The sequence below is a fragment of the Syngnathus acus genome, chromosome 10, assembly GCF_901709675.1.
Source record: "Syngnathus acus chromosome 10, fSynAcu1.2, whole genome shotgun sequence".
NCBI lineage: Eukaryota > Metazoa > Chordata > Actinopteri > Syngnathiformes > Syngnathidae > Syngnathus > Syngnathus acus.
In genome coordinates, this window is record NC_051095.1 from 3,605,085 (window position 1) to 3,632,758 (window position 27,674).

At 43.6% G+C, this 27,674-nt stretch overlaps 4 protein-coding genes and 1 long non-coding RNA gene across 8 annotated transcripts in view; 4 read left to right on the forward strand and 1 right to left on the reverse strand.

The window, feature by feature from the left end:
• Window positions 1–355: 355 nt before the first annotated feature.
• On the reverse strand, window positions 356–3,130 carry snx15 (sorting nexin 15). The gene is made up of 7 exons (XM_037260383.1): window positions 2,990–3,130; window positions 2,445–2,607; window positions 2,222–2,337; window positions 1,773–2,022; window positions 1,545–1,706; window positions 1,268–1,465; window positions 356–674 (listed from the first exon to the last, which is right to left on the reverse strand). The coding sequence occupies exons 1-7, from the start codon at window positions 3,083–3,085 to the stop codon at window positions 502–504; spliced, it is 1,158 nt and encodes a 385-aa protein (XP_037116278.1). The 5' UTR covers window positions 3,086–3,130; the 3' UTR covers window positions 356–501.
• On the forward strand, window positions 584–2,984 carry LOC119128273. The gene is made up of 4 exons (XR_005098957.1): window positions 584–718; window positions 1,576–1,721; window positions 1,823–2,038; window positions 2,348–2,984. It is a non-coding gene; the product is annotated as an uncharacterized LOC119128273 (long non-coding RNA).
• A 2,520-nt stretch (window positions 3,131–5,650) lies between the features above and the next one.
• Window positions 5,651–10,960, forward strand: slc3a2a (solute carrier family 3 member 2a). 3 transcript variants are annotated; one of them, XM_037260337.1, is made up of 11 exons: window positions 5,651–5,808; window positions 6,498–6,697; window positions 6,769–6,953; window positions 7,498–7,671; window positions 8,032–8,126; window positions 8,204–8,343; window positions 8,901–9,010; window positions 9,098–9,297; window positions 9,621–9,701; window positions 9,775–9,994; window positions 10,408–10,960. In XM_037260337.1, exons 2-11 carry the CDS (start codon window positions 6,510–6,512, stop codon window positions 10,545–10,547), a joined length of 1,533 nt encoding a protein of 510 aa, XP_037116232.1. In that variant the 5' UTR covers window positions 5,651–5,808; window positions 6,498–6,509; the 3' UTR covers window positions 10,548–10,960. The 3 variants fall into 3 exon arrangements, with proteins under 3 accessions (XP_037116232.1, XP_037116230.1, XP_037116231.1); XM_037260335.1 differs by having other exon boundaries at window positions 5,652–5,808; window positions 10,405–10,960; XM_037260336.1 differs by having other exon boundaries at window positions 5,662–5,808; window positions 6,494–6,697; window positions 10,405–10,960.
• Window positions 10,961–12,554: 1,594 nt separating this feature from the next.
• Window positions 12,555–16,886, forward strand: si:dkey-19b23.10 (transcriptional-regulating factor 1). Of its 2 annotated transcripts, none has more exons than XM_037260273.1 (11): window positions 12,555–12,857; window positions 13,399–14,265; window positions 14,433–14,530; window positions 14,599–14,771; window positions 15,020–15,159; window positions 15,239–15,342; window positions 15,419–15,479; window positions 15,680–15,768; window positions 15,844–15,981; window positions 16,059–16,150; window positions 16,248–16,886. In XM_037260273.1, the coding sequence occupies exons 1-11, from the start codon at window positions 12,650–12,652 to the stop codon at window positions 16,582–16,584; spliced, it is 2,307 nt and encodes a 768-aa protein (XP_037116168.1). In that variant the 5' UTR covers window positions 12,555–12,649; the 3' UTR covers window positions 16,585–16,886. The 2 variants fall into 2 exon arrangements, with proteins under 2 accessions (XP_037116168.1, XP_037116167.1); XM_037260272.1 differs by having other exon boundaries at window positions 12,558–12,857; window positions 16,059–16,159.
• A 1,257-nt stretch (window positions 16,887–18,143) lies between these two features.
• Window positions 18,144–27,674, forward strand: part of LOC119128085 (pyruvate carboxylase, mitochondrial-like) — a 114,199-nt gene continuing 104,668 nt past the window's right edge. The window contains exons 1-6 of the mRNA XM_037260201.1: window positions 18,144–18,499; window positions 23,225–23,361; window positions 24,757–24,850; window positions 25,202–25,292; window positions 26,818–26,983; window positions 27,061–27,206. Of these exons, the coding sequence (XP_037116096.1) occupies window positions 18,489–18,499; window positions 23,225–23,361; window positions 24,757–24,850; window positions 25,202–25,292; window positions 26,818–26,983; window positions 27,061–27,206 (645 nt within the window). The 5' untranslated portion in view covers window positions 18,144–18,488. The remainder of the gene's footprint in view (window positions 18,500–23,224; window positions 23,362–24,756; window positions 24,851–25,201; window positions 25,293–26,817; window positions 26,984–27,060; window positions 27,207–27,674) is intronic.

Consider the following 27,674-nt stretch of genomic DNA (forward strand, 5'->3'; position numbering starts at 1 on the left):
CAGGATAGAGCGGCGTTATCTCCCGCTTTCATCCCTCCGTCCAAAGCTCAAAGTGCCAGGGAAAAAAAAATGGCTGAATACAGAGGACGAGGGAGGGTCACTTTTTCCCATCCCTTCAACAATAAATGGATGATCTGTGCTTATCTTCTAATCGCATCCCTCTTTCTCTCATCTCCCGTTCCCCTACCAGCGCTGTCTGTCCTTCCACTCGTCCATCATCCCTCGTTCTTCTCCGGGGAGGCTGAATGCCACTGTTATGCTTCCTCTGCTTCCTTTTTTGCCCCCCACCCCCCCTCCTCCTAACTTCCCTTTGTAAATCTCATTACATCTGGAAATAATCACTCCGTGACATCATTTCCAAATAGTATTTATAAAGAAATCAGTGCAAATTACATTCACGCATATATAACACGAAAACAAACTTTACAGTGTACTCGTCAACGTTTTGGTCCAAACCAGCCAGTGTCCACCATGTTTTTTTTTTTCTTGGTTTTTCAAATGTCAGTCCTGAGAATTTGGAGATACGTCTTCTATATTTGTTTTTACAAGGTGTGTTCCTTTCAGGTCCGGCGCATGTGTGGGCGAGTCGTGTCCTTCCAGCAGCTTCTCGGCATGTTCCAGATACTGAGCGATCCTACGAACGACGGCCTCTTTTCGCGCTGGATCCGGATCGTCTGGAAAACAAGAATTCACAGTTGCGAGGAGAATCCCAAATCAGGTTTGCGGCTAACGAGGCTGGGGGGGGACTGCCCGCTTCATTCTGTTCACTTGAGAAGTTCAGTTTCAGAACAGAACCACATCCAAATCCATTCACGGTCATGATACTATTAATTTGATCTTTTTAATTATGAACCTATTTATTTAATCTAATCAGATCTATTCTCTTCCTCTTTTGTTATTGTTTTTGTCGTGCAAATTGTTTTTAACGGAATGCGGCGCTTTCTTGCGTCAACCTTTTGCTCGACTGATCCTCACTGAACTTATGTGCGATCCATTTTAGCTGCAGTACTGACTTTCAAACAACAGAGGGCGCTAATAGACTACAAGATGGTCATAGGGACCACGACTTGGATTTGCTTAAATGTTGATATCGTGTTCAATCAAAGATAAACGTGACCTTTACGATAAATTAGCCATTTATATTGATTTTGCATTGTCTTCTGTAATTTTTATTTCTTGACGCAGACTTTTAGAAACGGATTAATGAGGAAAACTAAAGTTTCGAACACTGTCTAGGTGTTAACGTCATTCCGTGCACTTCGCTCACCCTTCACTCCTGTGATGAGTATTTCCACCGCCGCCCTGTATCCACAAATGGCGGCGCTCACTGCTCCTTGCGCCTCCTTCGCAATGGCACACTTGAGCTCGGCATCCGCTCGGGTCAAATACGTCGCCGCCTCGTTTACCGGATTGCCTATCGGCAACGAAAACAACTCGGAATGGTCGTTGCGGGATTTGCATCTGTCTGCAACAGAAGGAGAAGAACTCATGGTGGTCAATGCCGGATTCTTCTACTTTCAATGTTCGGCTGGTTGTGAGTTCACCTCGTTTATAGCAAGGATCAAACACTTCCAGGTCATTGTCAGAAAGCACGGGCCAGACATCCTCATTTGGTGGTGAGGCGCAAACTTCGGCCGCCACGTCAAGAAGTGACTCAATCTCCTCTTGAGACGTTTGCGATGTGCACCTTCTGGCTGCAGACGTGACTAGAGGTTGCAAAGGTGAGCTGCTACTTTTTGCTTAGAAGTCAAGGCGAGAAAAATGTACCCTACCTCTGTCGTCCATCTCGGCGCATTCTCCCCCTTTCCTCATCTCGTTGTAGGCCTCCGCCGCCACTTCCGGCTTCCCCATGTCAATCCGTAGATTGGTGCCCAGGTCCTGGGGCAAAGTGGGGGCCTCCCTGCCGGCCTCCTCCTCTGCCGGCTCACAGTCCGAGGCTCTCCGCTTGGGGAGGGGGATGAGAGGAGGAGGTAGAGCGACGGAGTCGGGGGAGGGGTCCTGCGGCCTCGTGACATCTCCGTCCTGAGGAGGACAAAACGTACGTCAGCAAATTGATATTGTTCCAGATGAGTGTATTCTACTGTTCTTTGAGACGTGCCAACTTCCGTAAGCTCATCAGTACAGCACTAACTGTTCTTTGCAGAGGATAATGAATGTATGACTGAGTGCTCTTGTGAGCGGAACAGAAATGGGTTTATGTATTCATGCTCCACATCAGTACCCTGAAGAAGTCAATCAGGTGTGGGCTCTTGTAGAGTGCGGGTATGCCCATACAGAAGACCAGCATGTCTTCCGCAGCCTTCCTCCTCTCCTCAATCACAGCCTCATCAAATCTTCCTGCCCACAGAAACTTCCGTTTAACAGGGAAACGTCACAACGTACCAAAGACGAGACAACCGAGATGTCAAATCGTTTCCCAGAAGCCAGTCGACGCTGGCGCCCACCTCTGCCAAAGCGTTGCGCTGTCGGAAACGCCGGGAATTCCTCCTCTCTTCGGAACAGGTTCCTGTGGGTGTTGGCCAGCTCGGCGTGGAGCTTCTTCAGCTCGGAGTACCTCGTCCACACGACCACCTCTTTCACGTCCTCGGGGCAAGGCTTGGGCACAAACTAGAAAGTAAAAGGATCCAATCCATGTTGAGATTGAACATGTCATTTGCCTCATTTATGCGGGGTGGGGGAAGCTAGTCATGAGTTTGGATTTGCCAAGGAGGATCAAGGCCACCTTCACGCCTATTAAGATATGGACCAATGATTCCCCTTTGATTGTGTCTGAAGGAATTTCCAAAGCGATTGTCATGAAACGATCTCAAGTTCTCATTCACTGCGCTTAATATGCGACGTTTGGCATTACAAAACTTAACTTTTGACTTTGAAAGATGACAAGAAACTAAAAAAAAAAGGACCTAATCAAATTAAGACTGTCTTGGTGTAAAGTTATGGCGTAACCACGAGTCAATACAAAGTCGTTTGGATGCTGAGCGTAACTGACCCTTCCGATCACTTTGTACTCCGTGTATCCTTTCTCGTGCGTGCGTATGTCAGTAACGCTGAAGAACCGGTAAAATTCTTCGTCTTTCCGTGACATGGTCGATTTCGACGGGAAACAAAATCAAAACAACGCGTTGGGACGGAGAGACCCTGCGCCTCCTCCGCCTCCCGACTGACTTCCGTGTTCTGCGTACGTACGTGCGTGATGACGTGCACATAACGTTCAAAATCGACATTGTTTTTCTCTTGTTGCCATTAATTACATTTATTTACGGTTTTGCATACAGCCTCTCGCCAAATGTAGATTCAATTAAAATCACAATCTAATAATATAAAAGAGTGGTAGAAATATACGAAATTACGTTTTTATTATCTAGTTTGTAGTCCTCATACAGCAATCTGATCGATCGATTTGATTTAGTGTAATGTGCAATCATCAAAAATAACGTTTATTTGCAGTTACTCGAGGAAACAAAGCCACTTGTTTGCGTGAGAGCTAAAACAACTATGATCAGGAGTCCGCTTTATCTATAGTAACACAAAAGACAACCCAGGGGGCGCTCAAAGCAAAACTAGAACGGCTTGAAGCCTTATTGTCACGTTTCCTTTTTTTCCAGACAATACATTAAAAGCTGCATATTTTTTCAAAGCAGACAAAATAATAACGTTTGGGGCCTCATCCTGTCTCACACAACAGAACAAAAGCAGCAACAACAAATATACTGGGGAAGTCAACGTCAGAGGGAATGCATATCACTTCTGAATTCATATCACTTCCGTCACAAATATGCGTTGATATTTGATTAAAAAAAATTGACGACATAAAACAGCGGCAACAATTTTAACTTGTAGGTGATCAGGTGAAAAAATGTAGTTAGCAGAGGATGGTTTCGATCCATCGACCTCTGGGTTATGGGCCCAGCACGCTTCCGCTGCGCCACTCTGCTCTACGAAAAATCTACGGGCAAATGTAGTATATATACACTTATAATAAAAAGGGGTTATAAAGGGTAAAAGTTAATGTATACCGACCATACCCGCGAGTTATCAGTGAAAGCCCATAAAGCAATAATATGACATCACAGTTTGACTTTCTCTCATTTATGCCATAGTAGTCCTAAACGGGTGTGTGCACGGTGTATTCTGGGAATTTGAATGCAAGGCACGTTGCAAGGAAAGTTCAAGTGTGCGTCAGTGTGACCTGTGACAATTACTTGAATGCAGCCTTCAAAAGGGAGGCAAGTCTAAACCGGTTTTCGTGCATGTGCGCGTGTGTGTGAACCTCCATCTTGTTCAGACAAAATAAACCCGCTCAGATCAGACAGGAATTTCGAGTGAGGCCCTGCATGTCACGTGCTTTCGCTTGGCCTTTCCGACTTGCTTCGTACACAGGCACACTCCAGAAATTGCTTTTGTTTGTTTGTTTATTTGATTGTTGCTACCAAAAAATCTTGCAAATCTTTGCTGAAAATAATTAACTGTTGCCTTCATTCGAAACATTGCTTGAAACTGTGCTCACTCCAAAACATGTTGATTCAACGCTTGCGGCCTTTCCCCTATTTCCTCCAGCTCCACCTCATTTCCAGGTTCATCAATTCTCATCCTGATATCTCCCTGCAAAGGAGATGAGAGCTTTGTGCAGGGCCGACGTACATGCGCTAGGTCAACGGCTGTGTTACAGAAACGCGGCCAAGAGCAGGCAAACACGCTCAACGGTTAAAAACAGCAACAGGTGGTGGTGTGTGTGTTTGACTTCTCTCCAAGCCACATGCGTTTGATGTTACTTTGAATACGTCACGTTCCTGTTGATTTATGTCCAATCAAGTTTGAAGATTTCCACACTCTTAACAGTGGAATGATATGATTAATTGTCAATGATTTTGTACCACGTAACGGATACTTTTAAACGTGTGGCATATTTCAATGCACTGGCACAGAAACAAATAACAGAGTTTTGGACAAACAACTCATCATTCCATCCATTTTAATTTACTGGAGCCCATCGAGAGGCCCTTCGACTCGGCCGACAAGGCGAAATAAGTCTAAATACATCTTTGCAGAGCCGATAGTACAAAAAGTTCTCCATCTTTGTCCCCAAAATATTATGTCGCATAATGCACAGACAACATCTTACTTCATCACATCCAACTTTATTCATCAATAAAAATTACTTTTAAAATATTGCTGATTAAAGATGTTGTCTGTTGGGAGAAGACGCAAATCAACTCCCATCAAGATAAGGATACACAACAGGAGCTACATGACATTTCCTTTCTTTAAAAGCTTTTCCCAGAACTAAGCTTGGCTCAGTGTAATGTTATTTTTGTAACATTACTTGCATCATATTTGCAACTTGCAAAAAAAACCTTCAATGATCCAATCAAGAGGTGAATAAATCGTGAAGAATATACCGTATTTGTGGATACTACTGATTTAATCACGTTTAAATGACGTATGTGATTGCATCAGAAGTTGGTTTTCATAGCGATTGCTTTGTTCTTACAGCAAACTAGTTTTTCGGGCTTTTCTTGCACCAATTTAGGCAAAGTACACAAAATTAAACAACAACAGGCGACGGTATTCGTTCGAAGTTTTATTTAGCTGAAATATGGTTTTTTAAAAAATTGTTTTTAAGGCGTCGTCTGAAGTCGTTTTCTAGGAAGAGAGTCGACACCCATCCACCCACCCATACGGGAGGAGGAGGGCTCTCAACTCACCAGGGCAGCTACATAAACACAGAGCTGCTTTCCTAATCAGATTACAACCTGACTGGAAGGAGCGGCCAAGTGCAGCTACGGATTCAGAATTTACACAAAGCAGGTAAATACAATCATTTTCTTTACAGTTTTTTCCCCCAACACGTCATTACAAACGTACATGTGCTTTTGGTGATGACGTTCTAGGTTGCGCCATCTTTTTTTTTTTTTTTTTAAATGTGTAAAGAGTAGGGTGATAAGGTTAATCATCGACGAACTGCACTCTAAATCAGCTGTCTGGTTGCCCATTTGGTGTTTATTACAAAAGAATGGTATATTTTTTATTCAACTATTTGCTGGATAGCACGCTAGCTAGCAATTTAGCCTCGTGCAACGTGTACGGACCATTACGTCATACTGTTGGCTGCGGTGTACAGATGTATTATCGACAATAGAACCTCAAAGTAGTAAATAGCTACAGTAGCGTCTTAAAAAAAAAACAATATTTGCTATAAAGACGTTTTTAAAGTGATTGTATTTGTAAGCATGACTAAAGCGCAATATGCTCTTCAATTGGATTTTGAAAATGTTTAAAACGCCACACTAGCTCCAATGGCTACAAAAGGGAACATTTACTCCACGCAATTTACAATATTTACACTAAAGGCCATTAAAGTGGCATTTGAACAGTTCTAACTTAAAATAGTATTTCTCTGCTGAACCCAACTCATGTCAAGGCTGGTTTGTTGTGACCCCTGAAGGTGACACAAAGTCAAATTGCCGAAATGAGTATTTGTGTATGTTTTCAGTCAGAGTAGAATAAAGATGACCGCTGAAGTGGACATGAAGGATGTGGAACTCAACGAGCTGGACCCTGAGAAGCAGCCCATGACCGCCGACGGGCAGGCGGTCAGCGGTGAGAAAAATGGCAGCGTCAAGGTGAAGATTCCGACAGAAGAGGCGTTCACGGGCCTGTCCAAAGAAGAACTCATGAAGGTTGCTGGCACTCCAGGGTAAGAGCTGCTGGGAAAGTTGACTAAAAACTGGAATGTCACCAAAAGAGAATTTCCTTTTTGTTTTTTAGATGGGTGAGGACCCGCTGGGTGCTGCTCATCCTCTTCTGGCTAGGCTGGCTGGGCATGCTGGCCGGCGCCATCGCCATCATTGTCAAAGCCCCACGCTGCAAACCCATCCCGGAGATGAACTGGTGGAACCAGGGACCTCTGTACCAGATCTCTGACGTTGAGGCTTTCTCCGAAGGATTGGCCGGTATATTGCTTTGTGACTCTTAACATCAAGATTGCGAGGCACCGGTTTTTGACCCTTACCCTAACCTCCTCGAAATAGACTTCACGAAACATCACGTGTCCCGAGACCCGGCTCAAGTTCTCACAGGCCGGCTTCATAGCAAACTGCTGACACGTGGTGTCTAAAGGACACTAAAAGCCCTGAGTCATTTCTTTAGTATCATGTGCTCTGATATCAGATGAAGGTTAAGCAACTGCGGTGATTTTTATGTGTAGCTCGCAGTGGACTTCTGCAAGTTTTACAGCTTTAGCTAAGCTCAGCGCTTTAGTTTCCACATTTGGGTCCTCCTTTAGAAGGCGGCGGCATTTATTCAGCGTTCCAACAGATCCTTGGCAGGATTCCAAGTACCACCACCACGCATGACCTGTCCCCCCATAAAGGATCTTTTTGTTCTCACATGGCCGCCAGACGGCTAGGCGACAATTGTTCACGTGTTCCGGCTTCGTGTCAACACGATGGGCCTCCTCATCCGGCAAACATTCCCATCTGCTCTCTCCTCGCGCAGGTATCGAGCAAAAGCTGGACAGCGTGAACCAGTTGAAGGTGAAAGCTTTGGTGCTCGGCCCTTTTCACACCGTGCAGGTCGACCAGCCGAGCACTCTCAACCTGAAGCAGATCGACCCGACTCAGGGGAGTGAGAAAGACCTGATCACTGTGCTGGAGAAAGCCCGCAAGAAGGGTGGGTGCTTTTACACTCGCTGGATAACTAATGGACCTCAAAATGCTTCAAATTGCCTTTTGAAACAATTCTCTTAAAACTCTTCAAAATATTTCAAACTCTATATTCATTCGCAACGCAAATGAGTTATTTAGGAGTTGCCAGGGCTTTGGCGCCATCTTGGGGTCTGACCAAAAAAAGCCCAAAAATATCTCCGCTTAGAATATTTGGCTCACTTATAACTTTTGTTATACACAGAAAATAATCCTATTGTATTTACCAAATGTTGCTTCTGTTCTATGGCCTCTGTATTAGTGTCGTAGTATCGGAGTAGTCGCATTCCACATTTGCATGAGTTGAGAGCTTTCCTTATGATTTTAGGTATTTCTGTGGTGCTTGACTTGACTCCAAACTATCCGGGAGCTTCCCCGTGGTTTGGCACCAGCGACATCAACAATGTGCTGGACCGCGTCCAGGTTGGGGCTCACTCAGATAGACCATTTTCCCCAACGGTCGTTTCCCATTAGCTTAAACGTCTCCTTGCGTCTCGCAGGAGGCGGCGGAGTACTGGTTCAAGCTGGGTGTGGACGGCATCAAGATCGCCGATCTCGCCACGGCCTCCAACACTGGGGACTTGTCGCAATTGCTGGCCGTGGTTAAGGGCAATGACACCGACGGGGACACCAAGAAAAAGTAATTGCACTTTACCACTCTTTCGGTCGACAAAGTTAGTTTCCCTCAAAGCAGTTTGAGATGATTTCCAAGACTCGTGGGAATGTTTAGGTTTGGCATTTAGACGCTGTTGCTGAAAAGCATTCCAGCTCCGCGGGGGGAGGCTTAGCCGGAGACAAACGGCGAGGGCTTCAAAGTCAACTCTTGCGTAATGGCTGTACATGGATTCTTGTGTAATCAGACTTCAAATTCAGTTGTTTGCTCCTTTTCAAGATTTGAAGAGAAGAAGAGGCCTAAAGTGTTTGATACAGTTCTAATTGAAGCAGATCAACTGTCTTCTATCTTAACTCTTAAGGCCACAATTGTATTGTTTACCATAACGCAGATTAAATCATTTTTTTGTTTGTTAAGAAAAAACAGCAAGAAGAATATTGAGGGGCAACAATAGGCAATTCGATGATTCCTCAAAATTGTTCAGCCCTGCCACACACCAGGAAAAAATGTCAAACTTGTTATGATGGACACGGGTGAGAATCTTAGCATTCAGGTTATGTCCTAACCGCAACTGCCTTCTCCAGGATGCTGATGGGCGTGGCCCAAGGCGTTTCGGCCGCAGAGCTCTCCCAGCTGGTCAACACCACCGGTGCTGATCTGGTGCTGTCGGACCTGCTCAGCGCCAAGAGTCAAGGTAGGTTGGCGCACGCTCACACACACACGCACACACTCCCCAGCGTCGTCCAGTGCAGGCAATTGACAGCCAATTGATCCCCAAAAGGTGGGGAGCGTATCGACGCTTTGAACATTCTGCACTCCGACCAGAGAAGTCTGGGCTGGGGTCTCGGCGCCGCCCAGGGGGATCAGCTGTCTAAACGGGCCGCATCTCAGGCGCTGATCCGCCTCTACCAGCTGCTGCTCTTCACCATGCCCGGAACGCCTGTCTTTAGCTATGGGGACGAGATTGGCCTTCAGATGGATGTAAGGCCATTTTGGGCTTTTATTATTATTTTTATTTTATTTATTTTTATGATCCAGACTTGGCCACAGTGGCTTGAAATCCACATTTGGTATTGAAAAAGAAAAAAACTCATAGCACACCAACAAAGCAAACGGAGCAAAGGGTATGAATACTGAAAGCATGATGATCTCCATTTCGTGTAAAATTTCTCCAGAGTGAAATCTGGGCCTGTTTATTTGAGCAAAATGCTTTCTTCTGCCATCTAGTGGCGGAACTTGTACTTGTTAGGCCTTTGGTGGAATTGCTAACTAAATTGACCGTGTGTATTTGTGCCCTCCATTAGGGTGAAAAATCTCCCACAATGGTTTGGAACCTCGAGGAGGACCCCGACGCCGAAGGAGCCCCCGGCAATGAAACCGCAGAGGTGGCTAGCGCTTGAGGAAGCCCGACGTTCGTAAATGAGGACGTTTGGGTCTCACACTTGCCGCTTTGCACAGGCTCAGCGCAAGGAATACGTCGGCGTGAGGAAGTGGTTCAGATCCCTCAGCGACCTGCGAGGCAAAGAGCGCTCCCTCCTTTATGGCGACTACTACACTCTCCAGTCCTCCGTCTCCTCGCTCGCTTTCCTGCGCCTGTGGGACCAGAGCGAAAGATATGTCACGGCGGTCAACTGGGGCAACGCGTCAGAGACACTCCAGCTCGCACTAGCGCCGACAGGCAAGTATTGCCGTGCTAATCAAGTTGAACTTTCCCCCTTGGTTTATTTTCTCTAATGTCTGCCAGGGCGTAGTTTAGCCATACCAAAGACTTTTTCCTCATTTCGGAAACCTGAGATAACAAGACGGTTTTATTTCTTACATAAATTATTTATATGAATAAAATAAATGTATTGAATACATTTGGATTTGACACAAAATTTGTATAAATAATTTATATAAGAAACAAAATGAACTGTCTCCAACTGGTGAACTTCAGTACAATGTGAAGAATTATTATAGTGTGTGTGTACACACTATAATAGTATTGCTGGACGGTTGTAATTTATTTCCTCATTTTTTACGTTATCAAAAAATGTGTATAGTGTTTTTCAAAACAAATCTCTGAATTCACTTAACATTCTTTTCCAGCAGAAAAAGTGGAGTTACCAAAAATGGCTACGGTCACGATGTCCACGGATCCAGAAATGGAGGCCGACTCGACGGTGGACCTGGACAAACTCACCCTGGGACCTGGACAAGGCGTCCTCCTGCAGTTCCCCTACAATGGCTAAAGATGGCGCCAGATGATTAATGTTGAATCTATAGTTTTACAAATAATGTAGCTTGTTCAAAAGATTCACATTTGTCTTGACACTTTCTACAGAACTAAATTAGGTAAAAAAAAATATGATATATTGCGCATTGGCCAGTCTACTTGCATTTGATTGGTTTTTAAAAGCTGGCTACCTTTCACACATGCACTCCGTGAATATGCAGATTGTTTACAAAAAAAATTACATTCCGTTATTGTTGTTTGGCCATTTCTCTGTGAGCTGTTTGGATGTTTTTTGTTTTGAAAGAAGTAACTTTTATAGTCATTTTTTTAAACATCAGATTGAAAGTTTGAACCTGTATGTTGTTCTCACACTAAAGCATTCGTGACAAAATGGTCACGGAAATGAATAAACATAAAGTTCTGTACTGACTTGCGTTTAATTATCTGGTATGCCAAACTAAATGCAATACTTGTATAAAAAGTGCAAATGTGTTTAGCAGCACTTTCATTATTTCGTTATGTGTTTCTTTCTGTTCAACTTGATGGCGTCTTAAATGTCAAAAAGGTGTGGAGGAAATTTGGGGTCGTTGTGGTGTCGAGAGGGGAAGTTTGAAGGTGACTGCTGGGAATCAAGTCCGACATATTGCCTTAGCCGCCTCCATTGACACTCAAGGCCAATTCTCAGTCTGACTCGCTCCCTCATCTGACAATTTCAACAAGAACCAAACAAACTTTGCCTTTAATTTCAAAGCTACCTTAATGCTAACACAAACACCCTGTATATTTTAGCTTGTGCAAAAAAAATGCTAACATTACAACTTATTGAGGGTTTGTGAGGAGATGATTAATAGAAGCAGTTTGATAAATTAAAGTATTACATTTTGAGGCAGGAACAGTTTGATTCTTTACATTTATTCATGTTATTACTCTGTTTTAAGGAAGAACAACATTACTATTTTAGTGGTGTGAGAATAAAAAAACAAAACAAGGTGAACTAGTGACTTGGACTGGATTCTTTTTCTAGTCTTTTAAAGTGGAAAAAGTTTTATAAGATTCTAATGTCAGTGTAATAGACATTCCACACGCAATACAAGCTATATATATATATATATATATATATATATATATATATATATATAATTACTGCTGCTGCACCAGAGACCTCGACAGGTATTTCGGCCGTTTAACAGGCGCACGATTTGATATCTTTGGGTATTGTATTGCTTTCTTTTCTTGTATATATAGTATATTTTTTGTTTGTTTCAGCAAATCCTTGAATGAATAGATTCGGGCAGTGTTTAGTACTTGACAGAAAGGTTTCATGGAAATACAGTAAACAGTTTCTTTTTGCGATCTGCTACTAGACTGCTAGCCCGTTAGCATTAGCAGGCCGCGTTCCCCGAGTGACCTTCCTTGTTTCAGTCCGATACGTAATTTGTGACTTAATTACTGTAAATTAGGGATCCTAAGTGAAGAGAAGGAAGACAATGTATGAGTTTATTAGTAGTTGGTAGTTAATTCAATTTTCAGTCGTTTGGGTATACGTATACGCGTATACGTTGGTCCACTAGAGGGTGCTATTGTGCCTGTTGACTTTTCATTAAAACTGTAAGAAGTTTTCTAGCCTCCCCATCCGGATATTATTTGTACTTTTGTACTTTGTTTTTCAGATGGCAATTGGAAGTCCACCCATCCTTGTCTTGTATCATCTTTTAACCACCCCGCCATAAAATACGAAACAGCAGAAATATTAGCACATTTCAAAAGCACTTTATCTGAATGAAGACTCTAAATTGTTCATTGTGACCCCAGAGAGGAAAACCAGCATGACTCAGTTGCATGCGGGGCCAAATGAGCGTAGGTGACTACAGCCGCCTAAAGACAAGAAGAAAGCAAAGGAAGTGTGAAAAAGTGATGAAGACAACGAGATGGAAAAAAACGGGAGGGGGGGGGGCATGTAGACTTAAACATAGACGAGAGGAGGGAGATCCGTCAGTGTTTGTTTCCTCAGGATGTGGTTACCACGACGACGAAAAGGCAAAGCGGCAACATCACGACGTTGCGGGTCTCTTCTGACACCTGTCTTTAGTGTTAAGTGTGTGTGTTTGCGAAAGAGTGATGTATGCGGTTTGCAGCGCCTGCGTGTCTTTTGTTTTAGTTCCGTGTGACACTGTCTTTGTACTCATCTTTGTGGGCGTGCGCAAACTTTCAGGTGACGCACAAAAAAGAAGGCAGCTGTGCCGAGACGATGGGCTGAGAGAGGCCGTCCAAGACAAGATAGCGGAGAATGAGGACGACCCGCACAAGACACGAGCGCCGAAAACTGGTAAAAACACACACACCAAAAAAAAAGCGTACTTCATTTGGATACATTCCGTCTTTCCACTCGTCAACGCTTTCTATCGTGTCGTGCAATGCTTTAAACACAAATCTGACCATTCTTGATCATTACAAAGTAAGTTGTATTTTTTTAATTTTTGCTTATTTAACTTCATTTAATTATTTGCAATCAGTTCTGGTGGATTTGACTATCCTTTCCTTTGTGCCGATTTTTGGTCACATACAGACGTAATGTACGAGCTTTCAGTTTTTTCGAATATTTGGTCAAATGTAACACAAATTGGGTGGTACGGTTAACCCAGCGATGGGTCCAACAACAACTAAAAAGTAGTTCTCATGTGTTTCATCTTGTCACAATAGAGCCAAATGGTTGATGTAAACCCCCCCAAAAATATATTATTAATATATTTAAAGAGTAGAATTTGGAAATGAGAAAATCAAACCAAAATCGCCGTTCTGCAATAACGCTGTAAAAATGCTTTTCAAAATGCATAACTTTGTAATTTATTTTTGCATCTCTCCTATAGTTAAACAAACAGCCACAATGGATGATGACTTTTGGTCCACTCAGCAATTTTCCAATCGCCATCCCCATCATCCCGAAAGACCCTCCTTCCACCTGATACCTGTGATGGGTTCCCCCCCCCAGGACTTCCCTCAGCAATTTGGGAGTCAAGAAAAAATACACGTGACCTCCTTCTTTTCTGCAAGACGGAGCACGAACGCCTTCGAGTGGTTGGAGTGCGGCGAGAAAGAGAGAAGCTGCGACGATGCGGAGGCTGTATTTTACAGCAGCCCGAACTGGGACGTCAACTCAGGTCAAAATTTCAACCCTGATTTGCACAAGTGGAGCGAAAGCTGCGGAGAACTGCAAAATTGGGATTTGGGTTCGAGCTGCGAGACCCCAAGCCCATTGTCGGAGATGCCCTGGCCGACTCAAATTGGGACCCGCCAAGTTTTACCCTCGCTGAAGTCAGCAACCCAGAAACCCGGCCCGGTTCTAGAGACTTTCCCCTTGCAACCGAAACAAAGCATCCAAGAATCTCACTGGCCCATTTGGGGATCGGGGGCGACCAAAGTAGAGCATTTTGGATCAGAGAAGTTTTTCAGTCCAAACACTTGCTCGTCCGCCGCGCCGCCCTTCCCGTTCTCTCAGCTGGAATCCTCAATGCTCAGTCCTCCTCTCACGCCTTTGCCTCCCCCATCTCACTCGCCAGCCACGCCATGCATCCAGCCGCACTCGCAGGCCGGAGACGACAACGGGGCGCTCCACTTTTTTGCTTCCAATCCGCAGCCGCTGCCGTCGCTCAACTCCTTTGGCGTGACGTGGATGTTTCCCGCCGGGTCAAACGGGACTGCGCAGGGCAACTTGAGATCTTCATACAACATCCAAGGTACAATCTAGCATACAATACAATTTAGTACAAGTAATGGAAATATCATCGTGATTTCAATCTTAATCAAAGACCTTGGGGATTATTTCCTAATTGCGCAACCCTACTAGCTAGCTTTGCCTACACTCTCAAAAAATTTGTCTTTAAACTTTTCCCATAATTTACAGAGCAGCTCCCCTCACTTGGAAAATCCTCTATCAACTCACGCAGAGACCCGAATCACGCACTTCCAAGTCATGCGACAGGAAGTGCCGCTCACTATTGGGTAATGAACAATTTCACCCTTTTCCGTTTTTTTCCTAGAACACCCTAACACGCTGCTCGTTCTTGTAGAAAAGCCAAACCTACACCGGAACTCCATTTCCCAGCCTCCTTCACGCTAATGTGGAAAAAAGAGATCACTATACACCTCGACCCCTCCTCAACCCGGCTCGGGAAGGGACAGGCCTTTACTCCTCCTTCTCCTCCATTCAGCAAAGAGAGCAGGGCGATCATGCTATTGAAGCGTAAGTATAGTCAGAGACCCGGAGGGGCAAAAAAGACCTCACTGGATTTGAAAAATGAACAATTATCGAACAATTAGCGTCTATTTGCTGACGTTGGCATTTAGTCAATCAATCAATATAGTCTTTATCCTCCGCATAGAACACCAGTACTCTATATACTCGTACGTCTGTCTTATACTGCCCCCAGGTGGCCAAGGTGCGAAAGCGTCAATCCTCATTAATTATGAACCTACCTTTATTCTCCTCAGAAAGATCAACATCGGCAATGATTTCCAGGCGGAGCTCCCCCCTCTCAGATTTGGTGCCGGGGCGTCGAAACGAACCTGGGAACAGTCTCTGTGGAACCCACGGGAGAAGATCACGGAGAATCGCAAAGCGCAGGAGCAAGGTGAAGAGTCGTCCGAATGAGATATTCCGAATCTTTGCCTCAGTTCACGACACACAGCATCTTTGGTGCGTGCGCTCAGTGGAAAAGCTGCTGTTACTGAGTAGCTCCAGTTGCCTACCAGGAGGGGGCAGCAACGTCGAGCTGGCGCTGCACTCTCTGCATGCCTGTCAGGGCGACGTCATGGTAAGCCGCCTCCGTGTCTTTCCCGTGTCGTTTCATGTCATTGGATGCTTTACAGCTCAGTGGCTTTCCCGTGCAGGCCGCACTGGAGATGCTACTGCTAACAGGGACATTACCGACCGAGGACTACCACTATGCTGGTAACCTTTAACCTCAAACTACTCCATAATTACGACACAAGTGATATGAGCTTTTAAACAACGTAATTAGCCAGCAAAGGCCAGCCTATTTCCCATTGTGCGTACAAAGGCGGTCTTTGTGTGACCCCCCCACACCCCCGCCCACCGCCACCACCACTTGTTGTGTTCCCCACTTACAATTCCACATTTGTCATCTCCAGGTAGCGACGCTTGGAGCGAGAGCGAAAAGAGCACCTTCAACGTAGCCCTGAACACTCATGGAAAAAACTTTTCGCTCATACACAAATGGGTATATCATTTAGTAAATATTGCAGTAGTATGGGAAGAATACTGTACAAAATAGAAAATTATTTTTGTGTTGCAGGTGAAGACAAAAACAGTGAACCAGTGCGTGGAGTTTTATTACCTGGTCAATAAAAGCCAAGCTAAGCTGCACAAACAAACAAAGCTGAAGATTTGTGATGAGAAGGGCGGCAAGTCAGAGCAACACCAGAGACAAATTGTGAGTTAGTTTCTGTTATTTTGTTAGTTTTGGTTAACTACCATAACCTTGGTTCACACCGGTACCATCTCCTACAGGAAACCCCCGCCTCGCTGCCAACAGAGGCACAGCCTGGACTGGAAGAGGCGGATGCCGCAACGCCATTGGCTGGCTCCTACCCTTGCACAAAGTGCGGCAAGTGGGTCCACCCTGTCTTTTGTTGTATTTTTTATTTTTTTTTCTGAGTCCTTGTTGTGATCGAATAACATCTCCCCTGTTTGCTCCAGAATATTCACCAAGGTCAAGTCTCGCAACGCTCACATGAAAATCCACCGAAAGTCTCTCAAGGACTGGCCCAACAAGATCCATTTGGCTCCTGTGGTTGACTCGGCAGCCAACGACTTCTACCATCCATGCGCTTATAAAGTCAACCCTGGTTACTTTGCTTTGAACGACGCTGGCCTGCCTGGAGCGTCCTCCTACACCGGTGGCCCGAACACTGACGTAAGCGCCATTGTTGACGCCGACGGCTCAAAACAAAGAGAACAAACCGCATATGCCTCCATTTTTAACCAATCGTGGCACTCCTTTGAAGAGTTTGAAACGCAGGCTTACGCACCTTGAATCAAAGTTGCCCAACTTTTGAAATTGAAATGAACATCAAACTTCTAAAAAGCGACGTCACATCTCACTTGTTTTCTGGGTTCGAGATGTTCACAACGCGAGCCGGAAATCGAAAATTATTGTCGGTCTGAGGTTTGTTTCATATAAATTCAAAATGGACACTTTGTTTAAAATGACATTGTTTTGTTTCAAGTTGTTTCGGTATTATTCTGCCACCATACAAGTCATGTTTTGAATTTGTATTGTTTGGATCTTTGGATGTCAGAATTGGCTGCTAAATATATATTTTTTTTATTGCTGCCGAATTTTCTATCTCCTTCCCGTCTGCTGCCACGTTTCTCTTTCAACGTTTTTTTCATGTGTTATCAAATCTGTTATGAAAAGCAATCAAGAGAAGTAAGGTAACATGACACCCGCTTGTGTTTTTTAATAGCGCAGGATACACCTGGTATGGCAAAGGGCTTTTATAAAGTGTTAAATAACACTGATGACAAATTCAAAATAGCAACAGCATGCCAGGACGTTACGTCACCAGTATCCAATGGTTCGGCCGGCCACATTGTGCCGAGTAATTCTTTTTTTTTTTTGCAGTGAAAAAAAAATAGATCAAATCCTCACGGGTAAAAAGAAGGCATAAAACTTGTGACAACAACAATGTGAGGGGAGGGCCAGCTATTACGCAACCAAATGCCAACAGTTTGGGAAGTCGGCTGTAATTACAACCTCTGAGGAAGCACTTACAGGGATGGAGATAGAAAAAAGCTAGCAAAGTTCAGTGCATGTGCATGTGTTGGAAAAGTGGGTCAATGCACATTGGACGGCATTTGAAATGTTATTGTTTTGTGACGCCTATGTCAGCTTGTTTATTCAGAGCTGGTGGGACAGCAAACACAAGAACAGCAAATGGCAATCACGAGTACAGCAGTCATGAGTTTCGTCACAGTCCCTCAGTTTTTGCTCTCAAAAACGTTTAGTTTCGAGTTTTACATCGTAATTGTCACATTTGATGGAAGTAAATCTAAAAATATTGTGGCAAAAGCTTTTATACCTTCAAGTGAACAAGAGTAGGAATGTACATATGCATTTTGGTGGCAATTAATCACCATTTCAGACCACACCAGAATTTAAGAAAAAAGAAAAAGATTGCTCCATGTTGGTAATTGGTAATTATTGCAGTAAATTTATGGTGGAAAATTGCACAAGTATCTTGCTGATGTGTTTTGCGTATTTCAAAAAGTATTTTTTATATTTTAATGTAAAACCAGTCAAAAATGTTTTGACAAAAATAAACGAATAAATTAGGGAGAACCCCCCCCAAAATAAAAATAACTGATTCAATAATATAACCACTGAATGATTTACACTAGTATATATATATACTAGTATATATATATAAATATAAACATATATATATATAAATACTGTATTACTGTATTATTTTCAATGCACCAAAATACCTTCATCGAAACTCGCGCCAGCTGATGACGCCACGCCCTCTTCTCTGATTGGCCGAGAGCAGAGGGCGTGTCGTGTGACGTCAAAACTGAGCGAGAAGGATCAGAGTTTGTGCGAGAAGGGAAGAGATTAACTCGGGCTGCACGCAGGCAAACCACGGAGCTGCTAGCAGTTAGCCTTAGCCGCCTTGTCACTTCTCCGTCCTCAAGTCCTCTCCCGGCCACTCTGCTCTCCAGCCCCGTCCTCTCCACGCCATTTCTTTGAGTGCGCATATGAAGCAAATTGATCCAAAGTAGCAAAGGAGCTCCCTCCCCACCATCCCGCTTCTTCCTCCTTCAAGCGTGACCGTGTGTGTGTGTGAGCTACGTGGGCAAAACCCAAACAAACAAGCCAACGCGCCCTTCAAATAGGCTACTGTTTACAATCGGTGTCCTGTTACCTGTCATCGGATGCACAACACGTGAGTACTGATGAGAGACAGTGTGCTAGCTTTCCGGATTTTCTTCTTCCATGTGTGCTTTTTGCTTCCAGGCTGTCCGGTTTGCCATTTGTCTCTCCACGCGCGGGCTCATGTGTCACGCTGTCACATCTGTCAGAGAGCATTTATACGTATAGGTGTAAAAAAAAACAAAAAACAAAAGGGGGCAAAAATGCACGGCTGTTAGGAGCTAGTTGACTTGCACTAGCCTTGCGCTGCTAGTTTGGAGCATGGTGTCTTTTTAAACGTGGAGGTTTGCAGCCTGCAATGCAGTTGCTCCCGAAGGAAGTCTTGTCGACAACTTTGGCGAAGAGGCACCGCCGGCCCGATATGTAGTCTAGGCTTGAATGGTAAAACCCCAAAACGAAGCAAAGTAACTTTTAATTATTTTCTTTTTAAAGAATTTTCAAATCTATGTTGGGTGCTTACAATAGGGTTATTGTTGCAAGTTACGGCTGGTGAACAACCATCCTGCATACCAACCGGACGCTCACTCGCCTGGTGGCCAGTCATTCCAAACCAGGGGCGATCCTAGGGTCAAATGTTTAGAGGTGGCTGAGCCCCTGGCCATGCAAGATAAACGTAATAAACATGTATAATTAATAAACAGTAACGGTGGATTTTTTTAAAATACACTTTTTTTTTTTTTTTTTTTTTTTTAAAGTCCCAATGATCGTCACACACACACCTGGGTGTGGTGAAATTTGTCCTCTGCATTTAACCCATCCCCGTGTGATTTTAATCCATCCCCTGGGGGAGAGGGGAGCAGTGAGCAGCAGCGGTGCCGCGCTCGGGAATCAGTTGGTGATCTAACCCCCCAATTCCAACCCTTAATGCTGAGTGCCAAGCAGGGAGGCAATGGGTCCCATTTTTATAGTCTTTGGTATGACCCGGCCGGGGTTTGAACCCACAACCTTCCAGTCTCAGGGCGGACACTCTACCACTAGGCCACTGAGCTGGTCAATGCAAATACAACCATATCTAATCATTTGATGCTAATCAATTCTAAAAATATTCAGTAGCGATAGCCTCAGTCATAACATCGTAAGATTAAAATGTCAACCGTTAAGTATAACATTCACATTTTATAACGATACATTTCACGTGATAAATATCACCTTATCGCATTTTATGTCACGTATTGTTAGCATACAAAGTTGTTAGCATACAAAAAGACCCTGGATGTTACATGTTATCCGTGTAGTTGTTTTTCTCTTCTCTGTTGCTAGAGTTGTTTAGTTTGTTTAGTTAGATGATGTATCACTCATCAGCAGTGTTTTCTACCTGTAATGTGAGGCACTAAACCCAACCTTGTTGACATGTTGAAACCTGCTGGAGTGCGCAAAGTGCTTGTTTGCTCGCCGGCCAGACGTTGCGCACGTTCTCATTCCGCTGTCTCCTTTTAACCTTTGAACTGTGTGTCTCTTCTTCTGTTTTAACAACCTTTACTCCACTCACGCTTCATCCCTAATCTGAGCGGCGCTTCCTGTCTTGGTTGAGCGACAAGCACAAGTTGATCTTCTCAGGCCTTCTTTTTTCCTCCCTCCCCCTGATGTCGTTGTTGTGTTACAAGCATTCGTTTACGAGTCGCTAAAGGAAGCATATGGAGTTGATCAAGTGTGTTGTGTAAGGAAATGAAATTAAATCCAGAGATGCATCTGAGAAGCAAGTATTTGTAATCTGATATTCTTCACAAAGAGTTTTGGACATGAGAAGAATAAAATTGTCCGAGTCATGGAGCTGTTTGAACCCAAAGTGGAGGAAGGCGTATGCACTTGTAGCATATTGTTTATGAATGTGTGTGCGTGCGTCCGCTTGCAAAACACCGATTGTGGAATTCTCGTGAATCTGTGCCATATGTCTGCCAAGCAAAGCCGTTGCCTGCTGGGAACTGTAGTGAAAACACGATGCCAGACAGCACTAGTCGAAAATAGAAAGCATGATCTCGTAGCAAGTGGGTTACCCAATATGACCTTTTCATTTTGGACTTCAGAAGTTGCTTGTTGTGAACTTTGGTGGACTTTGCGACCTCTGATGCAAATGCGTGTGTGCCTTTGTGTGTCACAAGGTCGCATGTGCGACAAAACAGAACTCTGCTCCCTGAGAGGTTAATAAGTCAACCGCAGAACAACCTCTGCTCTTGCAGACATTGATTACACTTTTTTTTTTCTTTCCCTGTCGCAATGCTTGTGTATCATTGAACGAGATGTGCGTGCGATTGAAAGGCTGAGGTCAGGGAGTTGACTTGGCATTGGAAGTTACATTCCTCTTTGCTGACTGTAATTTTGCTCGAAGATAAAGTTTCTAAAATCACCTCATATGAACTCTGAAGATTTTGTCAGGAGCATTTGGATTTCACTCGCATCTCGGCTGAAACAAACACACCGCCAGAAAGACTCCCAGCAGCACCCATAGTTTGGATATGAAATGTTTCATTTTTGGAAATATTATATTTAGGATGATTTAAAATCCAATACAATTTTTGCAACGGGCAAAGTCAGTGATTCACAAATTTACACCAAGTACTAGGCTTTAGATTTTGGAGCCGATTTCCCGATCAATGAGTTTAAAAAAAAAAAAAAAAAAAAAAAAAAAAAAAAAAAGATAACTGATCACAAGAAGGACCAATCTGTTTAATCAACTTGTTTATTTCCTGTTTGGTCTCGGGTGATTGGGACCTTGACACCCATTGACATGCATTAGGAAAAAAAAAAAAGAATAATGACGTTCTGCAAAGGTATTGCGGGTTCTTTTCGAAGGATCAACCCCCACGTTGCGTAAGAGGCATCAGTGAGCGTAAGGAAACCAAATCAATCCAAATTTCTACTAGCGTTGCCGCATTGAACCACAAGAGGGCGCTACCGACTCATTTCTGTCCTTTTGCCAATTCAGCCTCGTGGTGTTGACATTTTAATCACACCTTTTGTATTATTTGCATATGAATCTTTGTCTTGTGTCACTCCCACCTCATAAAGAAGACAACGTGACAAAGTCGAGCTGCTGAAAAGGGACCTCACCTACTGACATTCCTCTCATTCCACGCCTGATTCTCCATTTACATGTTGTCCCCATAAGTGACGCTAAATGACAAAGCATAAAATGACTTTTATTCGGGGGGGGGGATATTTTCATGGTGTGTTACGAGAGGTTCAGAAGATGTTCTCTGCTGCAAGGCTGCGCTGCCTGCTGTATTTCCAGCTTCAGAAGTGATCAAAGAGCATTTTTGATACTCGGCTCCAGCTTCACTCACCATCTGCGGGCTGGCTAGTTCCCACCATGCGTACGCTTGATAGATTTAAATTCCGGTCATGGAGTGCAAGGCTATCAAAATGCCACCTTTCATTTCTTATTTAGTCCGAGACGATATCATGTTTTTATTAATACCGCGATGGCAGCATACAGGATTAGCAAAAAAAAAAAAAGTATTTTATGTGTTTACAACAGCAGGCAGGAGCACTGGGTGTGACATCTGTACATGAATAAATAAATGTAGCGACAGAAGGCAGCAATGTTTTAGAAATAGATTTGTGTAGTATTTAACTAGAGGTGTCAAAATTGATTCATCGATTGTCAAATTAATCGCCTCGTGTTTTAATAATCGAATAATAGTTTAGAGCCATTTTTTAAACTAAAGCTTGGCCATTTATTTATTTTAATCAGGTTCTCAAAAGTCAGTTTTCTCTGATACCGATAGTTTTTCATGACAGAATTATCTTGTGTGTATAATCAAAATAAGACATTTGCAAACATCTGCTTTGGGTATTTTTTTAAAGGTGAAATAGAAAGATTTGAATTTCAAATGTGATCCATGTAAATGCGTCATGTCGATTTTTGAAAAATGTTGAAATTGGAATGTTAATTACAAGAAGAATTTGCAAGGCGATGCATGCCAAAAAGTTTAAGGAATAAACAAATATAAACAGTGTAAAGGCTTTCACACAATTGTTAGTATCTCCGTTTTTACCATCAAATGTAAAGGTATGTTTAAATAGATCACGGCTGATTTTTAATTGTATTTTATAACTACTGACAACTCCCGGTAACGCCAAAACTAATTTTTTTAAATGAAATATGATCTCGTTTTGTGATGCTACCAATTGGCCACGCGGTGGCAGTAACGTCCCAAGGTGCTTTGAAAAACAACAACTTAAATTTTCCTCTACCGTTATTACGTATATCAATTAAACAACTGGAACAAGCTTATTTATTCATTTTCATGCACCATGCTGGGCATTTTTATTCTTTTTTTTTTTTTTTTAGCCTTAGACATCAATATTATTGAGGAAAAACATCAGTTGAGTGCTAAGTAACCAGTAGTCCTCACTTAGCATTTGTAACTTGTCGGTAGTATGCTAAGCCGTCATTCTCTAAACAAAAACACGGCTGAATACAGATATATAGGGCCATACTTGTGGTTTTATTGTTTTTTTAAAATAGTTTGACAATGTTGTTGTGATTTGGAGGCAAAGCTAGACAGCTGGGTGTTATTTAGGAAACATCTGCAGCTAGTTTAGTTGGGCCGTGGGAGGCTGAGCAGCTGCCGGTTGGCCGTCACACTTCCTGCTTGTAAAATGATGATTGCGATGCAATTTTTTAAAATGTGGTTTGCCGTGCCCCAAAATGATTCTTTTCTATCTTGACCGCCAGGTAATTAAGCGTTGGATAAATATTATTTCACGTGAAAATGTCATGTTGTGTCGCACGTAGGATGATGCGCTACGTTGCAGTGCGAGGCGGCCTCGGCTTGCTTGCCGTGAGGAGGGCGTGTCTGCTCTACCGGTTCGCCCATTCGGCCCCGCAGAGCCACCACCGGCCCATCAAGAAAGTGATGGTGGCTAATCGAGGTAAGAATGGGAAATCCTCAAAAGAATAAAGCAACCTGATTTCGGTGATCATTCATTGACTGCACGATCCACTTTTTTTCCTCTCCCCGCATCACTGAATAGCTTTAAACACTCCAAAGGTGTCAAACCCAAGGCCCGGGGGCCAGATGCGGCCCCGTCACATCATATTATGTGGCCCGCGAAGACCAATTTTGCATCGAATTTGTGTTTTTTATTACCATTCATCTTTTTCAACAATTTGAACAGTTTTGACTAGTCTCTGATTTCAAAACTAGTTATTCATCCGTTTGCCGTGTAGCCTATACTGTAAATAATATAAGGCGTTGACAGTCATAATGGCCCTCCGCGGGAAACTATGACTACAATGCGGCCCGCGACAAAAATGAGTTTGACACCCCTGCTCCAAAATGTCGTCTATTCCTATTATTGCAGAAAGTCAGGTTACATTTAACACATATTAGTGTTTTTTCACTTCAACGCTTTGAGGGGGAAAAAAAATAAATAAATGTCCCTGAAGAGGATTTGCATGCCATCAGTTATGCTATTTAATTAGCACGGGGGCTCTTTGCAATTTCATTCCTGGGTTGAAAAATAGGAAACATAAAACCTTAGACAAATTATCCAATTAAGACTCGTACCATCTGCTGAATATTACGACTTATTTCTTATTTTATCTGACAATAGCCAGTACTATAGAGACCCTCCCCCTTCCGGACGGCGTGCACATTGAAAGATTCATGTCAGCCTTCCTCCCTTCAAAGCTCTATTAAACTGCTTTAATCCATCATTTTGATTCAGATGGGTTTTGGTCTGACACACGTGCACACACACACGTACACACACTGCTGGGCTTTCCGTCAGTGTCTGTCCTTCACTTTGGTGTGACACGATATCTACACCACATTAGATCACATTCATCACACTGCAGTGCACCAGAATGAGCTGGGCTGCTGTGTGTGTGTGTGTGTTGTTTCCATGTGTATGAGTGTGAGAAAGTTTCCACAAGTTTCCCAAGGTCTTTTTTTTTTTTTTTTTGTGTTCCGATCCAAAACTTGTACCTTTTGAACTGCGATGCCATGTACGTCATTCCAAACCCAAAAATCGGTCCCCATTCCATTTCCCATTAAAAAGCTATGCTTCCTCCTACTCCTTTTCGAGCATTCTTTATTTTTTTATTTACTTATGTATTATTATTATTAATTAATTAATTTATTTAATGTATTTACTTCTATTTGTTGGTTTATTTTTGTTGTTGTATGGACTTATGTGGCACTTTAGAGTGTTATTTGTTTTGTTTTTTGCTTTTTTGTTTTTCTTTTTTGTTTTGGATGTTCGAAATAAAGATATCAATCAATCAATCAATCAATCAATTTCTCAAAACTCCTCCCCTTCCAGGTGAGATCGCCATCCGTGTGTTCAGAGCTTGCACCGAGCTGGGGATTCGGACGGTGGCCGTCTACTCTGAGCAGGACACTGGCCAGATGCACAGGTAAGTTCCGCCCGCCCGCGTGGCGGCGCGCTCAAACTCTCAAGCCCAATTAAGCCGCTTACAAAATGGCACCCCGCAGCATGCAGAAGCTCCCGCGGCGGACTCGTGAGCGCATTTGCCACGGCAGATTATTGATCACGACACACAATTAGAGGAAGCCTTTCAGCGCGTCTTTGTGATGCCTCGCCAGGCTGACATCGACGCAATTATATCGACATTCCGTACAAACATTTCGGCCAGCGTGTTTGCCCGAACGTTCCCCGTCCCCCTCCCACAGCTTCTCTATTTAAATGTCACATCCTTCTGAGATAAATCACACATGCACATTTTTTTTTTTTTCTGTCTTTGCAGGCAAAAAGCAGATGAGGCCTACCTGATTGGAAAAGGTCTGGCGCCGGTCGCCGCTTACTTGCACATCCCTGACATCATCAAAGTAGCCAAGGTAAACCCGTCAATCACTGAGCACTTTCAGAACACAATCTTGAAACAAACTCAAAAGTGCATCGGCAGACCCAATCTGATATGCTCCCTCCTACATGTTCCAGGTAACTCATTCAGTGCCATTGACGGTTATAGACGTCAAAGATGTTAAGGAGGTTGGCAGTGAATGAGTTGGTAAATAGTTTGACATAATTTTCACCATGCAGCTGCAATTTGTTTGTAATCTGATTTAGTTTATTTTTTAATACATGGAAATATGAAAAAAATATAAAATTGGAATATTGAGGGGAAAATTAGATTCGTCTTTTTTGTGGTATCGATTACTCCAATAATTGTATTTCACAACAATCGAATGTATCCCAACCACTAAAACTGCAGATCCGAAACCGGTTGTCTTTCAATCCACCATTCTTCCCCCAACCTAAGATATAAAAATGTCAGGGGAAAAAAGAAGCCGCCTTTTTTATGAGCGTTTCCATAAGCTTGACATTTAATATGTGCGCGTACGTCATGTTGCAGCCCCTCCCCCTTCCCCCTCCTCTCGTCGGCAGCCGCATCGAGCAATTATCTTGTCACTTCTCTTTCTCTAGTCTTTTTCTTTCCTTTATACACATTTTAGCACATCCTCAGAAAAGCTGATGAAGAGCTAAAATAATGTTACGTGCCACTTGCACATGCTACCGTACTGCTCTCTTGTGTGACGTTATTGTCGTCTTGTGTGTGGACCAGTGCGTCCCTCGCTTGCCTCTGCGTGTCTTTGCGTGTCCATACTTCCCTTGACAACGGTCCGTGGTTCTATTCAGCCTTGCATCATGGAGCAGATGGTACACACTGGTGTGTGTGTTTGTGTGTGAGTGACCTTGTCATCATTACATGCGTCATTTTGTTCGTATATGACTAAGTTTGAAAGCTCCTGCAGGTCCAGTCTTCAGGCTTGTGGTCCACTCAAGCAGTTTTCCCCGTCAATTAAATTCAATCTCCTAATTAGCCACTGAGGTTACAGTGAAAACAAAAACAATGGGGGGGGGAAAAAAAGACTATTTCATAGATGTGTCGGAAGAACAGAAGAGATAAAAAGCCAGCTTCAATCTTTCTAAACAAGGACGCAATTTTTCTTGACGCAGTTTGGTGACAAGGTAAGGGTGGAATGGAAAATTACATCACTCATCAAACCCTTCACCGAGCACTCTCCCTATGATGGAACCATTAGCGGCAGAGATAAAAACAGTGTTAGGAGCTTTAGCCTCGGAAAATATTTTGTTCTGCTCATATTAAGGGCAGGCTGCAGATAATAAACAAGAGCTTCTTGAAATTGATGACGAGAAAGGTTTTCAACCAATTTTGCAACGGTGTCAGCTATGCAATTATAAAATTGTGTCATCAGCGTAAAGATGATGATTGTTACTTTCCGGAGTCGCACTATTTTGAAAAAGCACTGGACCCAGAATTGACCCCTGAGGGACACCATGAGGTCCGAGCGGACACCCGCTTTCTATCTTTTCGACAACGTTCCTTTCTTTCCACAGGACAACAACGTGGACGCCATCCACCCAGGCTACGGATTCCTGTCGGAGCGCTCGGACTTTGCTCAAGCCTGCGTCGACGCCGACGTGATGTTTGTCGGACCGACTCCGGAAACCGTCCGCAAGATGGGCGACAAAGTAGAGGCCCGCTCCCTTGCCATCAGTGCCGGTACGAAGATCAACAGAGAGTGATCAATTTTCAGGAACTGAAAGAACGGGCTTGTTTCTATCTTTGTTCTCGTCAAGGTGTACCGGTGGTCCCGGGAACCGACTCCCCCATCAGCGGCCTACAGGAAGCCCACGCCTTCGCCCAGACCTACGGCTTCCCCATCATCTTCAAAGCGGCCTACGGGGGCGGCGGCCGAGGCATGAGGGTGGTCCGAGAGTACGAGGTGAGCCTTTCTATTCATGGCATTTCTGTTTTGCGTGGAATTGCTTGGATTTTATGAGCGTGGCTGCCAATCACCTTTCTGCTCGTCATTCTGTCATGCGGAATTGCCTCCGGAGGTTCCTCAAGTATGCATGGCAGCTAAAAACATTGAGATCAATTTTCTCCCTGCCCGGGGTCCAATTATCAGAATGTATCCTAGCATTTATTGCCCATGTAGAACGTATGCCTTCTATTTCTCACATAAGTGATTTTTTTTTTTTTTTTTCCCGCAAAAACAACCCTGCAAATGTAAATCTCCCGAGATGCAGGCAGCAATGATTGACACATTTCCTTCTCTCTGATAACGCTCGCCTTACGGTATCTATTCAGCTTTTTTTTTTTTTTTTTTCTCTCTCCACAAGCCCCAGCTATTTGTTTTTGCATCTGATGAAAACTAATTGAATTCTCTCCCCTCTTGTCGACGACGCAA